The following is a 16,387-nucleotide window of genomic DNA, read 5'->3' as shown; positions in this document are numbered from 1 at the left end:
ACTGCCTCGGAAACCCAAGGAGGGGTCGCTATGAGTCAGGGCTGACTCGACGGCACATAACAACAACAACAACAACATCCATATTCCAGCAATAATTGAAACATTCCATTATTTTCTTAACTAATTGAATTTTGTGAAAAAGAGAAAGACCTTCAAATAAGATGGACTAACACAGTGGCTAGAACAATGGGCTCAAATATAGCAACAATTGTGAGAATGGCACAGGAACAAGCAGTATTTCAAATACAGGGGTCCCTATGAGTTGGAACTGACTTAACAGCACCTAACAACAATTCGATTTTGTATTTTTCCTATTAAAAGTGTGTTCTCCATAACATTCCTAAAGCTACAGTATAAATTTAGCTTTAATAAAATCGAAGTCAAAGCAATAATACTTTTTCTTTGTTTAGTACACTGCTGCTATTCATTTTTCCTCAACTCTTACTTCCTCATTGAGTTTCTTAAAAATCCATCCAATGGAGCCAATACCCTTTTTAAAGATTTCTGAAAAGAGAGCAACACATTCTCTGAAAACCATCATAGGTAATAATCTGGAAGCCACCTAGAATAGAGTGGTGGACATATAAGGCAAGAAATAAGGAGCAGGCAATATTTAAGGATATAGAAATTATATAGATGTTTTTGATTCAGGGGCCAGAACAGGCATTCCCTGGCCTAAGAAGAAAATTTAAGGACTTGTTCCTCATAATTGGAAGGGTTCCTTTGTTTTCATTATAAACAGGATAGAATGGCTTGTGAGCTGGGAAATGACCAGATGACAGGAGTAATACAAACCATTAGATTAAAAAGAGTTGGCTATTTTAAATTGATTTATCTTAAATAACATGTTGTTGTTGTTATGTACCATCAAGTCAAACCCAACTCATAGCGACCCCTCCTTGCGTTTCCGAGGCGGTATCACTATGGAAGTAGATTGCCCAACCCTCCTTCCAATGAGTGGCTGGTGGGTTTGAACTGCCAGCCTTCTGGTTAGCAGTCAAGTGCCTATACAACTATCCCCCTCCAAAAATACAGAATTGACTGCCTCCTAAGAATAAATAATCTCATATTATCAACCCAAAAGTCAATGGCAGAGATTACCTGATTTTCTACAGGTTAATATAACACTACCTGAATAAATAAAAAGATGTCTATAGAGCAATTTAAAGCGGATGTATTTATACTTAGTACTTTCATGTTCAGAAACTAACTGAATAAGGTAGGCAGCAATGATTTAGTGTCATGTAGTGTTTACAATGAAGTAACCCACAACAAAATAAAATTTAATAAGAATGTCTAACAACAAATGTGTATCAACAGTTTATATTACCTTACTATAGGAATGCTAGGAGCTCTGGTGGCATAGTGCCTAAGGCATCTGACTGCTAACCAGAAGGCTGGCAGATCAAACCCACCAGGTGGCCACTCCTCGGAAGGAAGGTTGGGCAATCTACTTCCATAGTCATACTGCCTCAGAAACCCAAGGAGGGGTCACTATAAGTCAGATCCAACTTGAAAGCAGTGGGTTTCATTTTTTTTTTTTTTTTAATAAGAATGCTAACTTCCTGTTCTACTTAGATTTCAGTAGCTGTAAATTATGTAATTTTAGGATATCATAGGTGATGTAAATATGGGAACTGATGCTCCTTAGGGAAAGGAAATGATATTGTTTTCCATCGGTTCTAAAGCACACTTTTTAATATACATCTTAAGAGCTCTGTAATCCATTTACATTTTACCATCAATGGCTTTTTACAAACAACAATCTCTTACTTTTATCATCAGCAATGATTTTTTTTTGTTTTTAATGTTTGTAAAATAATAGTTTTATATAACTAATGGCATCCTAGTTCAGTAAGATCATAAATATATATATATACATATGCATAAATCCTATATTATGTCAATAAACAATGTAAAGAATTCATGTCAAAGTTTATCAGGCATAAAGATTGCTTAGCCACTGTCTTAATGAAATTGATGAAAACTTACTTATTTTCATGCTCTAAAACAAATTTTAATCTCCCTAGGAAAGTATACTTACTAATTTGTTCATATAATAAAGTTAGGTTCTCAAGAACGTTATCCACTTAAAAATGTTTTCTCTGTGTACCTTTCCTTTTTTAATATAAAGAACATATTACTACAATATAGGCATTAAAAGTAGAGTATGATGGACATCTGTGAGACCACATGCTCTAATGGTTAAGAGTGAAAAAGATATTTTCCATAGCTTATTACTATGTGAATACATTTTCAAATAGATGATCCTATGTTCTAATGTAACATTACTCTAATCAGATGGTATATCAATTATAAGGCTTCAACTTTGTGCACTATTATCAACTTTAGTAAAATTCGGGATTATTACCATTATGTTAATGCAGAAAATAAAGACTCATATAACATCAAACTCAGAGGAAAATACTACATTTAAATGTTTGGAAAATTATTTTGTACCTGCAATGAATACAAATAGGTACATCTTCATGTTCTTGGTATTTCCTCATTAAGCTTATCATGTCCAGAATAGAATCAAATGATGAAGGAACATCATGGTCTGGCCAGTTTACATAATGAAATTGATACAGTCTACGAGATTCCTTAAAGATAAAGAGAAATCCAACAATCATGAGAATATACTAGCAAGTTCTAAAGCATAGAGGAAAGCTTCACATCTCATTTTACTATCATTTCTCTGACATTGTGTGGTGATATTTAACAATGCCTTTTTAAAAATTTAATAATACCCTACTGACTGCTTATCACATGCTAAGTGGTTCCCATGTAACACTTTATTTAATTCCTATGTAGCCCAGGAGAAAGGTATTCTTAATACTATTCCCACTGTATAAATAAGGAAATAGATTAAACCTTGCTTAAATAACAAATATGGATTCTGAACCCAGGGAGTTCTACAACAAAGCACTGTATTAAGGTCTTTGGCAATTAGAAGATTAGTACGATATTTAAGCTGAAAAAGGACTTAAAAACAAACTTGTCCCCAGACCCTCATTTTAGGTCAGTAGTTCTCAAAGTATGGGTGTGGAACCCCTGTGCTCTTTGCAGGTGAGGCCTGTAACTATTGTTATAACAACACGCATTATTTGCCTTTTTCACTCTCATTCTCTGATGAGTGTACAGTGGAGTTTTCCCAAGACTACTCCTGTCATTAGGTGCCGTCGAGTTGTCTCCCACTCATAGCGACCCTATGCACAGCAGGATGAAACACTGTCTGGTCCAACACCAACTCCATGATCCTTGCTATACTTGAGCCCATTGCCGCAGCCACTGTGTCAATCCATCTCGTTGAGGGCCTTCCCCTCTATTGTGGACTCTCCACCTTACCAAGCATGACATCCTTCTCCGGGGAAGGGTCCCTTCTGACAATATGACCGAAGTAGGTCACACAGAGTCTGGCCATTCTCACATCCAAGGAGCATTCCGGCTGCACTTCCTCCAGGACAGATTTGTTAGTTCTTTTAGCAGTCCATGGTACTTTCAGCATTCTTTGCCAGCGCCACAACTCAAAAGTATCAACTCTTCCTTGGTCTTTCTTATTCACTGTTCCGCTCTCACATGCATCTGTGGCAACTGAAACTACCATGGTTTGTGTCAGGCGCACATTAGATCTTAAAGAGACATCTTTGCTCTTGAGCACATGAAAGAGGTCCTTTGCAGTCATATTGCCCAGTGCTCATATGATGTCCTCACTGCTACTTCCATTACCATCAATTGTAGAACCAAGCAATGTGAAGTATTTGACAATTTCAATCTTTTCTCCATTTATCATGATGTTCCTTATAGGTCCAGTTGTGAGGATTTTTGTAATCCATACTGCAGAGTGTACTATTCAATCTTCAGCATAAGTACTTCAAGTCATCTTCACTTTCAGCAAGCAAAGTTGTGTCATCAGCATATCACAGGTAGTTAATGGTTGTTCCTCCAATCCTGATGCCACATTCTTCTTCATATAGTCCAGCTTCATGGATTATTTGTTCAGCAACCAGACTCATTAAGTATGGTGAAAGGAGACAACCCTGACACACTCCCTTCTTGATTTTAAACCATGCAATGTTTGCCTATTCTGTTCGAACGACAGCCTCCTGGTCTATGTACAGGTTCCTAATGAGTACAATTAAGTGTTCTGGAAGTCCCATTCTTCTCTATGTTACCCATAATTTGTTATGATCCACAAAATCAAATGCTTTTGCATAGTCAATAAAACACAAGTAAACATCTTTCTGTTATTCTTTGGTTTCAGCCATGATCTATCTGACATCAGCAATATCTCTTGTTCCACATCCTCTTCTGAATTCAGCTTCCATTTCTGGAAGTTCTCTGTCAATATACTGCTGCAACCATTTTTTGAATTATCTTCAGTAAGATCTTACTTGTGTGTGATATTAATGATATTGTTCAATAATTTCCACATTCTGTGGGATCACCTTTCTTTGAAATGGGTACAAATATGGATCTCTTCCAGTTAGTTGGCCAGGTAGCTGTCTTCCAAACCTCTTCCCTAGCTGAGTGAGTGCCTCTAGTGTGGTATCCATTTGTTGAAATATCTCAATGGGTATTCTATCAATTCCTGGAGGCTTGTTCTTCACCAATTCCTTCAGTGCAGCTTTGATTTCTTCCTTCAATTCCATTGGTTCCTGGTCATTATGCTACCTCCTGAAATGGATGAACAGTGAGTGACCAGCTCTTTTTGGTACAGTGACTTTGTGTATTCCATATTCTTTTGATGCTTCCTACATCATTCAATATTTTGGCCACAGAATCTTTCAATATTGCAACTCGAGGCTTAAATTTTTTCCGCAGTTCTTTCAGGTCAGGTTGAGAAATGCTGAGTGCATTCTTTCCTGCCTTTTGGTTTTCTAACACCAGGTCTTTGCACATTTCATTATAGTAATTGGCTTTGTCTGCTTAAGCTGCTCTTTGAAATCTTCCGTTCAGCTCTTTTATCTTGTCATTTTTTCCATTTGCTTTAACTATTCTCCTCTCAAGGGCAAGTTTCAGAGTCTCTTCTGACATCCATTTTGGTGTTTTCTTCCTTTCTCGTCTTATTAATGACCTCTTGCTTTCATCATGAATGATGTTCTTGATGTCATCCCACAATTCCTCTGGTTTTTGGTCACTGGTGTTCAATGCATCAAATCTATTCTTTACATGGTCTCTAAATTCAGGAGGGATATAATCAAGGTCATATTTTGGCTCTCATGGACTTGTTTTAATTACCTTCAGGCTTCAACTTGAACTTGCATATGAACAGTTCCCCCTGCCAGCTCCTAGCCTTCTCCATCGCCTCTTGCCACAAATGTAGTCAATCTGAGTCCTGTGTACTCCATCTGGCGAAGATTACATGTATAGCCACCATTTGTGTTGTTGAAAAAAGGTACAGTTTTTTATGATGCTATCACTCTGGACATAATGGAATGTATGTGTATTCATACGCTTTAAAAACATCTCAGGTTTAGTCTCATACAGTAAATACTGAAAGATATACCCACCCACAAAAAAAAAAAAAAAAGGTCTTTAGGGTTCTCAATAATTATGAATTATGTAAAGGGGTCCTGATATCAAAATGTTTTGAGAAATGCTGTTCTAAATTTTTAACAGAAAGATACTTGTTAGAAAATTTACAGCAGCTAACAACAACATTCTAAGTATGTTAAAATGTATATTACTTTATTATCTAATTTGATAAGCGTAAAGTTCAAGATATCAAATAAAACATGTTACTCTAATTTTCTTTTTCATTATATTACATAAATAAAAATTAACACATCTCCTTAACTATGCAAGATACTTTTATCTCTTCTCTTTGAACTACCCTTACAATTGTCTCTAAATGGAAAATACTTACATTTTGAAATTCAAGTAACAATGTCCTAATAAAGTAGTCTGTTCGTTCTTGTTCAGCTTCCTGAATAAAGGAAAGTATTTGTAAATCAGTGAAAGATTTTAAAAAATCATCATCAATCATCATTAAAAATGTGTGTGTGTGTGTGTCTCAACAAAAACAAAAAACCTCCTATTTTCAAATTCATCATATAAAATTAACCTTTATAATTCCAGGTGTACCTGGTAAGTCATCAGATTAAGTTTTATTTATAGACAGATGTTTTAAAAATATAAGTGTCTTTTAACCAATTACTTAGTCAGGGATCTATTATACAAGAAACTATTTGCACAGTAAATATGGTTAATGCTTACCTTCAGAATTAGAAAATAAAGCAGAAGAGAAAGTGGGGGGGAGAGGCCTGCCAACATAATTTAGGCTTGATGTACTCCATACTTCTATCTGAAACTATCACTTTCTAATAAGCAAATTTTATTGTGTTCATTATGTGTGTATACACCATATTCACAAAAATACCATGAAGAGAATGCTTCTCCTCAATACCTATATCACCATAGCCCATCTTCAACTATTCTGTCTTTCCACATGGCTTGGTTTTCCCTATCACTCAACTCTGACAGCAACTAGAGAATGAAGGGGATACACTCAGTAACCCTCAAATTATTTCGACTGATGATAACTGTTCTGGTTGCTCTGATGAAAATATACTACAAATGGGATGGCTTGAAGAAACATGAGTTTATTCTCTTACAGTCTGGAGGATTTAAGTCTGATTTCAAAGTGCCAGGCTCTGGAAGCTGGGTGAAAGCCCCTCAAACCTTGGGCTTCAGCTCTGCCTCCAGCTCCCAGCCCACTGCAGCTGGAGGCTTTTCTTCACTCAGCTGCTGGCTGGTAAGGCTGACAAGCCCAAGGCTGATGAGTAAAAAGGCACAGTCCCAATGTTACCAAACCACACAGGAGGCCATTAATCAAGTCCATTGAAAGTCCCAAGGTCAGCAGAGCGTGGTAGGCTGCTGAACAACACGGCTACATGCAGGGTTCAAGCATGTCATAAGCTAGAGATCATTCCCAAAGCTGTTTCTTAAATACAGGATGCTGACCCAGCTACTCAGCTGCTCCAATAGATTCCACCATGGAGTTAATTACCAATCTCACCATGGGGAATAACTACATTCAGCTGCCCAGCCATAAAACCAGGCATAGCCAAGTTGACACACAAACTTAATTACCACAATAACATAACCACTTTTAAAACTCTCTTCTTATCAAATCACAGTATTAAAATGTAGCATCTACAGCACTTTATCACTGAGCAAACTATTCTTCTTGCCTTAATAATTAGAACCACAGATAGTCATAGACAGTTATTCTCGATGGCAACAGAGTATACAGCTTTATTAATAAAAAGGGATAGTCAATTATTCCTGCTTTAGTTTTTTTTAATTATAATAATTTATTTTGAATTTTTTAAACATTAAGGGGAAAGTAAAACTTTTTATTTGTCCAAAATTTAACTTTTTCTGTAAAGGGTCCAACCCCCCCAGAAAAAAACAAACTCACTGCCATCGAGTCGGATCCAACTCATAGTGATCCCTCCTTGGGTTTCCGAGGCAGTACCACTACGGAAGTAGACTGCCCAACCTTCCTTCTCAGGAGTGGCTACTGGGTTTGAACCACCAGCCTTCTGGTTAGTATTCAAATGCCTTAGGAACTATGCTACCGGAGCTCCTTGTAAAGGGTCAGATAGTGAATAGTTTTGGCTTTGAGGACCATGAAATCTCTGTCTACTCAGCTTTGCCACTGTTGTAGATAATACATAAATGAATAGGAATGGCTGGATTTCAATATAACTTTATTTAAAAACAGGCAGTGGACTGCATCCGACCCATGATGCTAATCCCTGGTCTAAGTGCCCAAATGAAGCAACATACAATTGAGTACCTGGTAGCCAGTTCTCTCTCCCCCACCCCACTGCCCCATCCACCACTTTACTCTGCCACCTCTTCATTCCCACACCAAGAGAGCTTTGTTGTTGTCAGGTACTCCTGTTATTTTCACCAACTTGCTTTCCATTTATAAATTTCATTTTAGTTTGCAGTTACATCATTGGTCACAAATCCTAAAATGTTGTATGAAACAACCATACGACATACAAATTACTTTTCATTTTGAAAGCTTTGAACGAAAAATATTGCTTCTTCAGCATGAATCAATCCAAAGGCTGACAAATCAAATCAGCTATTACTATCAAATCAAACCTCTTATCAAGAGGACTTTCTTATTCTTTCTTCCCTCTGTTGTAAAGCTGTTTACTTTCCTATTCCCTAACTGTTAAAATTTCAAGTTCTTTTGCTGTTCAGTACTAAGAATTCTGTTTTTACTCCAATATGATATTTATCATAGTTATTTTATTGCAATGAAATTTACAAATGTTCAACACAACCACACTGCATAGAACCAGGTTTCCTGAACAGTCCAGGAATCTAATATTGTACTATAGTTTTTGGATTGGTGAGGGAGGTGTTCCCTCACCAAAGTAGACAGTGTAGTGGTATAGCTTATTATTCAATATACATATGAAATGCACTAGTAATTTTTTTATTTTTACACTTACCTCACAAAGAGTTCTTGTTAAACATAACTTTAGAGTACTGACTACAAATTAAATCCATGTAGTTCAACTATGGGTTATTGTTAACATTCCAAAAATCAGTGCATTTATAAAAAGAGACAGGGACTCATTTTCTACCTTAACCTAGAAAGCACTGGACCTTGGGAATTCAGAAGTTTTAAGTACAAGTCAGTCATAAAATGATTGATTTTCTGAACTCACCCATGACTAATAAAATCCTAGAAATTATATTTCATTTAACCACAGAAAACAAAGTCAAAATTCTGAGATGGGGAAGTTATTTAATTTTCATGACTGTTCAGTAATCTTTCAGGTAATTAAGAAAATGATACCACTGGGACCCAAAGCAAATTTTTGGTTCTATTCTAAAGTTTGCTTACACTTTCTTTTTTTGCTTTTTATTTGTCCACCCTCTCATTTTTCCCTACTTGCTTTCTTTCTTCCTTGTTTTTAAATTGATTTCTCCAGATACTTGCTTTGTTAGTTTAGAACCTTAATTTAACTCACTTCAAGTAAGGTTATGTATTTTAAGTTTCATATTAAAATATGTGCCATAATCATTACCAGGCTCCCAAAGTTTCTGAAGTAAAACAAAGTATCTATCATTGCTCGCTGGGTGGCAGTTCTCACACCAACCCTTTTACATAATTATAGCAATTCTGATGAGCATAATATAGTTATGAAAGGGTAACAGAGTATACCATATTTCAGTCAACAAGGGCCTTTCCATTTATTCTATTTAAAATAACAATTGCCAAACAGATTACTAAACCAAAAAAACCACACTCATTGCCATCGAGTTCATTCTGATTCACAGTGACCCCCATTGGGTTTCTCAGGCTATAAATCTTTATCAAAATAGATTGCCCCATCTTTCTTCGTGGAGTGGATCGAGGGTTTGAACTGTGGATCTTCTGTTTAGCAACCATACCTAAACCTACTCCCCATCTGTTAAAATTTCAAATTCTTTTGCTCTTCAGCAAAACACACCACAGTGCTTTAATAGATCACTAAAGTGGTTATTTCTTTTACTCCTACGTATCAAAATATTTTTTATCAATTGATATACTAACACAAAAAAATTATACACATATGAAGTCATTCCCAAAACTTCTAAATTTAAAAAATATTTAAACAAGTATTTTATTAAATTATTGTTTATTAAAAGTAAATACAAGTTTACATGAAAGCACTGAGTGCTCAATGTATATAATAAAATCAGGTTCATACATTACAATTTAATTATTCATCAATCTACCATGCCAATTTTCAGATTAAATAATGTATATAAAGAGATACTTACACAAGAAATTTTAAATGGTGCAAATGTTATAGGGTCTTCTCCATACAAAGGCCAGTAACGCTCACATTTTTTCTGTTGTCCAAATAAAAGTTAGTGAGTAATCCATATGATAGTTTTTCTTAAGCTTTTATAAACATTTTGTGCACCAGGGTTCAGCTTGCTACTACTTCCCAGAAAACATAAAAACTGCCATTAGTAAGCAAGTAGCTGGAAGAACTTAGATTTACCCAATTGTTCTTAATGTACAATTATGTTCTCTCCAAGATTAATCATAAATCTTATCAATGGACATGTATAAACCATTCATTGTTACCTACATGGTCTAGAGAGGAGACCTCAAAGATCCTTCTCTAGAAAAGAAAATGCTAAATATAGTGGCTGGCACAATGAGACCCATTTACTATAAAGTGTTTCTAGCTATTCCTGGCAAGCTACAATGCCTGTAACATGACAAGCTCTATAGTATCTGCCTGAAGTCCCCTTAAATGTAAAATCCATGGCACAGTGGAAAAAGCACTCTACTTGTAAGAAAATTTTGCAAGTACTAATTTTACTATTTTACTGACCTTCAGTAACTCTACCTATAAAAATAGGAATAGTAATCCTTCTATTACAAGCTTGTTGTTGTTGTTAGGTGCTGATGAGTCGTCTCCGACTCATAGTGATCCTGTGCACAGCAGAACAAAACACTGCCTGGTCCCGGGCCAGCTCCACGATCCTTGCTATTCTTGAGCCCATCACCACAGTCATGGTATCAAGCCATCTCATTGAAGGGCTTCCTCTCTTTCATCGACCCTCCACCTTACCAAGCATGACATCCTTCTCCTGAGAATGGTCCCTTCTGACAACATGAGTACATGAGACAAGGTCTGGCCATTCTCGCTTCCAAGGAGCATTCCAGCTGCACTTCCTCCAGGACAGGTTTGTGAGATCTTTTAGGAGTCAGAGTACTTTCACCATTCTTCGCCAGCACCAACTCAAAAGCATTACCTTTTCTTTGTTCTTCCTTATTCATTGTCCAGCTCTCACATGCGTATGAGGCAACTGAAAATACCATGGCTTCTGTCAGGTGCACCTCAGAACCTCAATGAGACATTTGTGCTCTTCAGCACTTGAAAGAGGTCCTTTACAGCCCCCGCAGTGCTATGCACTGTCTGATGTCCTGACTGCTGCTTCCACTGGCATCAATTATTGAATCAAGCAATGTGAAGTCTCTGACAACTTCAATCTTTTCTCCATTTATCGTAATATTCCTTATAGGTCCAGTTGTGAGGATTTTTGTTTTCTTTATATTGAAATGTAATCCATACTGCAGACTGACTGTATTCTTCAGTCTTTCTTCATCAGTAAGTACCTCAAGTCATCCTCACTTTCAGAAAGCAAAGCTGTATTGTCAGCGTATCGCAGGCTGTTAATGATTCTTCCTTCAACTCTGATGCCATGTTCTTCTTCATATAATCCAGTTTCTTGGATTATCAGCTCAGCATACTGAACAAGAATAGTAAAGGATACAATCCTAAAGAACTCCATTCTTGATTTTAAACCATGCAGTGTCCCCCTGTACTGTTTGAACGACAGCCTTCTGGTCTATGGACAGATTCCTCATGAGTTCAATCAAGTGTCCTGGAATTCCCATTCTTCTTAATGTTACCCATAATTTGTTATGATCCACACAATCAAATATTTTTGCTTAATCAATAAAACATAAGTAAACATCTTCTGGTATTCTTTGCTTTGAGCCAGGATCCATCTGATATCATAATGATATCCCTTGTTCCACATCCTCTTCTGAATCCAGCTTGCATTTCTGGAAGTTCTCTGTCAATATATTGCTGCAACCATTTTCAAATTATCTTCAGGAATATTTTACTTGAATGTGTTAATGATATTGTTCGATAATTTCCACATTGTATGGGATCACCTTTCTTTGGAATGGGTACAAATATGGATCACTTCCAGTCAGTTGGCCAGGTAACTGTCTTCCCAATCTCCTGTTACAGCTGAGTGAGTGCCTCCAGAGGGGCATCCATCTGTTGAAATCTCAATGGGTATTCTGTCAATTCCTGGAGCTTTGTTCTTTGCCAATTCCTTCAGTGCAGCTTCAACTTCTTGCTTCAATACTATTGGTTCTTCATCATATGCCACCTTCTGAAGTGGATGAATATCAAACAGGTTTTTTTGGTACAGTGACTCTAAGTATTCCTTCCATCTTCTTTTGATATTTCCTGCATCATTCAATATTTTGCCCATAGAATCTTCCAATATTGCAACTCAAGGCTTAAATTTTTTCCTCAGGTCTTTTAGCTTGAGAAATGCTGAATGTATTCTTCCCTTTTGTTTTCTAATGCCAGGTCTTTGCACATTTCACTATAGTAACTGACTTTGTCTACTAGAGCTACTCTTTGAAACTTTCTGTTCAGCTCTTTTATCTTGTCATTTCTTCCATTTGTTTTAGCTACTCTCTGCTCAAGGGCAAGTTTCAGAGTCTCTTCTGACATCTGTTTTGGTCTTTTCTTCCTTTCTCGTCTTTTTAATGACCTCTTGCTTTCTTCATGGATGATGTTCTTGATGTCATCCCACATATCCTCTGGTTTTGAGTCATTCATGTTCAATTCATCAAATTTATTCTTTAGATGGTCTCTAAATTCAGGAGCGATATATTCAAGGTCATATTTTGGCTCTCGTGGACTTGTTTTAATTGTCTTCAACTTCAAGTTGAACTTGCATATGAACACAGCTGATGGTCTGTTCTACAATCAGCTCCTAGCCCTGTTTTGGCTGAAGATATTGAGCTTTTCCATCACCTCTTGCCACAGATGTAGCCAATCTGATTTCTGTGTACTTCATCTGGCAATGTTCATGTGTATAGCCACTGTTTGTGTTGTCGAAAAAAGGTATTTGCAATGAGTAAGTCGTTGGTCTTGCAAAACTCTATCATGCGATCTCCAGCATTTTTTCTGCCACCAAGGGTAAATTTTCCAACTACTGGTGTGTGGTAGTTCACTTTGTGTGTCACCTTGCCTGGGCAAGGTTGAGTGACTGGGCAGCTGAATGCAGGATTCCCTATTATGAGACAGGTAATCAACTCCATGGTGGAATCTACCACAAGCAGCTGAGTAGCTGCCTTTGGGATGTGCTCTGCTTCCTGCATATAAGCAGAAGCTTTGGGGAGAATCTCAAGCTTATGGCACACTTGGACCCTGCATGAAGCCATGTTGTTGTTCAGCAGCGTGCAATGCGCTACTGACCTTGGGACTTACAATGGACTTAAAAATTAATGGCCTGCCATGTGGTTTGGTAACATTGGGACTGTGCCTTTTTACTTATCAACCTTGGGGCTGGCAGCCTCAGCAGCCAGCAGCTGTCTGAGTGAAGAAAAGCCTCTAGCTTCAGTGGGCCAGGAACAGGCAGAGCTCAACCTCAAAGTTGAGGGCTGTCACAGGCCCTAGAGCCTGGCCCTTTGAACCTAGACTTAAAGCCTCCAAAGTGTAAGAGAATAAACTCATGTTTGTTAAGGCCATCCCATTCATGGTATATATTCCTGTCAGAGAGGCACTAGGTAACCAGAACACAGTGATTCTTCTTAGTTTCCAATTTTGCATTTCAGTCACCATTGATAATTAACACATCTTGACTGCACGTTCAGTCAATTTCAGGCTGCAGAAGTTGATAAAAATGTTCAATTTCTTCACCTTTGTTCACCTTGGTGGTTGGTGCATAAATTTGAATAGCAGTAGTATTAACTGGTGTTCCCTGTAGGTGTATGGATATTATCTTATCACTGACAGCACTGTACTTCAGGACAGATCTCAAAACATTCTTTGTGATGATGAATGCCACGCCATTCCTCTTCATATTGCCATTCCTGGCATAGTAGATCATATGGTTGTCTGATTCAAAATGGCCAAACCTGTCCATTTCAACTCACTAATGCCTAGGATCTTTATGCATTCCATTTCATTTTTGACAATTTCCAATTTTTCTAGAGTTATACTTTGTACATTCCATTTCTGATTATTAAATTGAGAAACAGCTGCAAACATCCATTGAATTGTGCCCCATCAGCAAATGGAGGTCTGGAAAGCTTTACTTTATCCACATCAGTAAGGCTGGTTCTATTCTGATGTTGCAGCTCTTTCCCAGTCATATTTTGAGAGCCTTCTGACCTAAGGGGCATGTCTTTCTGCACTGAATCAGACAATTTTTCCAGCCTATTCATAAAGTTGCACAGTAATGAATCAGACAGTGTTTCTGTGCTATTCATAAGGTTTTCCCTGGCCAATTCTTTGAGAAGGGGATGGCTTCATCCTCCTTCCTAGTCTATCTCAGTCTGTAAGCTGCATTGAAACCTGTGCACCATATGCCACCCTGCTGGCATCTGAAACACTGGTGGCACAGCCTCAAGCCTCACATCACATGCAAGCCACCATAGTATGACAGATTGACAGACAAGTTTGTTCCCCTTAGCTGTCTGAAAACTCTCCACTTTCTGCCTCTTGGGGGTGGGGCCTGTGTCCCTTCTCTTACCTGAGATCCCTGCCCATCTTATAGGGTAGTTTTGCATTATTTCCAATGTTCTATAGATGGTAAAAAGCCTATACTGGCAAAATGCATTACTTTACGTAATTTTCTTCAAAATTATGGAATGTGTAATCAGTTTTCCTTTCCCATTTTAAACAGGAATAGAAATAGAACATTCGATTTTTCTTGGTTTCTAATAGTAAGTTCAAATATTTAAGAATAACTAGGTAAATAAATGAAAAACTTAACTTTATAGAAGACAGAGTGATTGTCTTATAGATACTATGAAATTATGCAGTTTTTATTAAAACTCAGTAAAATGAAAGCCTACAAGTGACTAAAAAAAAAAACTCACTGCTGTCAAGTCAGTTCCAACTCATAACAGCCCTCCCTTGCATTTCTAATGCAGTAGCTCTGCAGAAGTAGATTGCCCAGTCTTCCTTCCAATGAGTGGCTGGTAGGTTAGCAGTCAAGTGCCTTAGGCACTATGCCACCAAAGCTCCCTACAAGTGACTATCGAGGTAATAATAAATCTGGCAATGGAAAATGCATCAATTCAGAAACTTCTAATTAAATTCTTCATTGTATGGTCTGTGTTGTGGTTGTTAGGTACTACAGAGTTGATTTCAACTCATAGTGATCCAATGTGACAGAGCAGAACTGCCCCAAAGAATTTTCCAAGCTGTAATGCTTATGGGAGCAAATCACCAGGTCTTTCTCCCACAGAGCCGCGGTTGGTTCAAACCACTGACCTTTCTGTTAACAGCTGAGTGCGTAACCATTGTGTCACCAGGGCCTCTAGAATGGACTATAATTCATCATAAATGGAGTTATTACCTATTAAAAAAAAAAAAAAACCCACTGCCGTTGAGTCAATTCTGACTCACAGCAACACCCTATGTATAGTATAAAACTATGGTATAGTATTGTCTTGCTTTATGAAACGTTATCTCTTACTGCAAAAATTTTAATTAGAATTCTTACAACTTAAAAGTGATTTCTAGTTTAAATAATGAACAACATTAGCATAAGGAGAATTCAAATAAATCATCACATAGATTATTTTGTAAGTTTGTGTGTCATATTCCTAGAAAACTACATTTACGTTTCATTTAAATACCTATTTTCTTTAAATATGTTATCTTATCACTACAAAAGGAGCTCTGGTAGCATAGTGCCTAAGGCACTTGACTGCTAACCAGAAGGCTGGCGGTTCAAACCCACCAGCCACTCCTCGGAAGGAAGGTTGGTCAATTTACTTCTAAGTGATACCACCTCGAAAACCCAAAGAGGAGTTACTATGAGTCAGGGCCGATTTGACTGAACATAACAACAACAACATCACTACAATGCTGCAGGACATATACCACAATGGTTTGGGGAATTAATTTCACTTGTATAGAATATGAAAATACCAATGTTAAAAATAAGAAGACAGTATAAACAAAAAATAAAGTGGTATTTGCACACAGACAAATTAAAATATCTAAGCTGTAAACTGATGGTAACTAATCAGGATTATTTAATTTCACTCATTTTTATTTGCTCAATTTCATCCTATTTTAAAATACCTCTCTACTTCAATCCAGAAATACTAATACTTATTTTACTTACAAAACTATTAGGAATTTGAAGACTTGTTGTTAGGTGTCATCGAGTCGCTTCCAACTCATAGTGACCCTATGCATAGCAGAACGAAACACTGCCCGATCCCGCATCGTGATCCTTGCTATACTTGAGCCTATTGTCGCAGCCACCATGTCAATCCATCTTGTTGAAGGCCTCCCCCTCTTTCATCGGCCCTCCACCTTACCAAGCATGACATCCTTCTCCAGGGAATGGTCTCTTCTGACAACATGACCAAAGTAGGTGAGACAAAGTCTGGCCATCCTTGCTTCCAAGGAGCATCTTGGCTGCACCTCCTCCAGGACAGATCTGTTAGTTCTTTTGGCAGTCCATGGTACCTTCAGCATTCTTCGCCAGCACCACAACTCAAAAGCATCAACTCTTCTTCGGTCTTCCTTATTCATTGTCCAGCTCTCATATACATACAAGGAGACTGGAA

The 16,387-nt window shown here is 37.4% G+C and overlaps 1 protein-coding gene across 1 annotated transcript in view; it reads right to left on the bottom strand.

The window, feature by feature from the left end:
• Positions 1–16,387, bottom strand: part of PTPN12 (protein tyrosine phosphatase non-receptor type 12) — a 163,302-nt gene that overhangs the window by 25,837 nt on the left and 121,078 nt on the right. The window contains exons 6-8 of the mRNA XM_007944702.2: positions 9,802–9,873; positions 5,870–5,929; positions 2,461–2,603 (exon numbers count right to left, since the gene is read on the bottom strand). Coding sequence (XP_007942893.1) covers positions 2,461–2,603; positions 5,870–5,929; positions 9,802–9,873 — 275 coding nt within the window. The remainder of the gene's footprint in view (positions 1–2,460; positions 2,604–5,869; positions 5,930–9,801; positions 9,874–16,387) is intronic.

This window comes from Orycteropus afer, unplaced genomic scaffold, assembly GCF_000298275.1.
Source record: "Orycteropus afer afer isolate SDZICR_OR568_19922 unplaced genomic scaffold, OryAfe1.0 scaffold00007, whole genome shotgun sequence".
Lineage (NCBI taxonomy): Eukaryota > Metazoa > Chordata > Mammalia > Tubulidentata > Orycteropodidae > Orycteropus > Orycteropus afer.
Note: the sequence above shows the minus strand (reverse complement) of the source record. Positions and strands in the feature narration are given on the sequence as shown.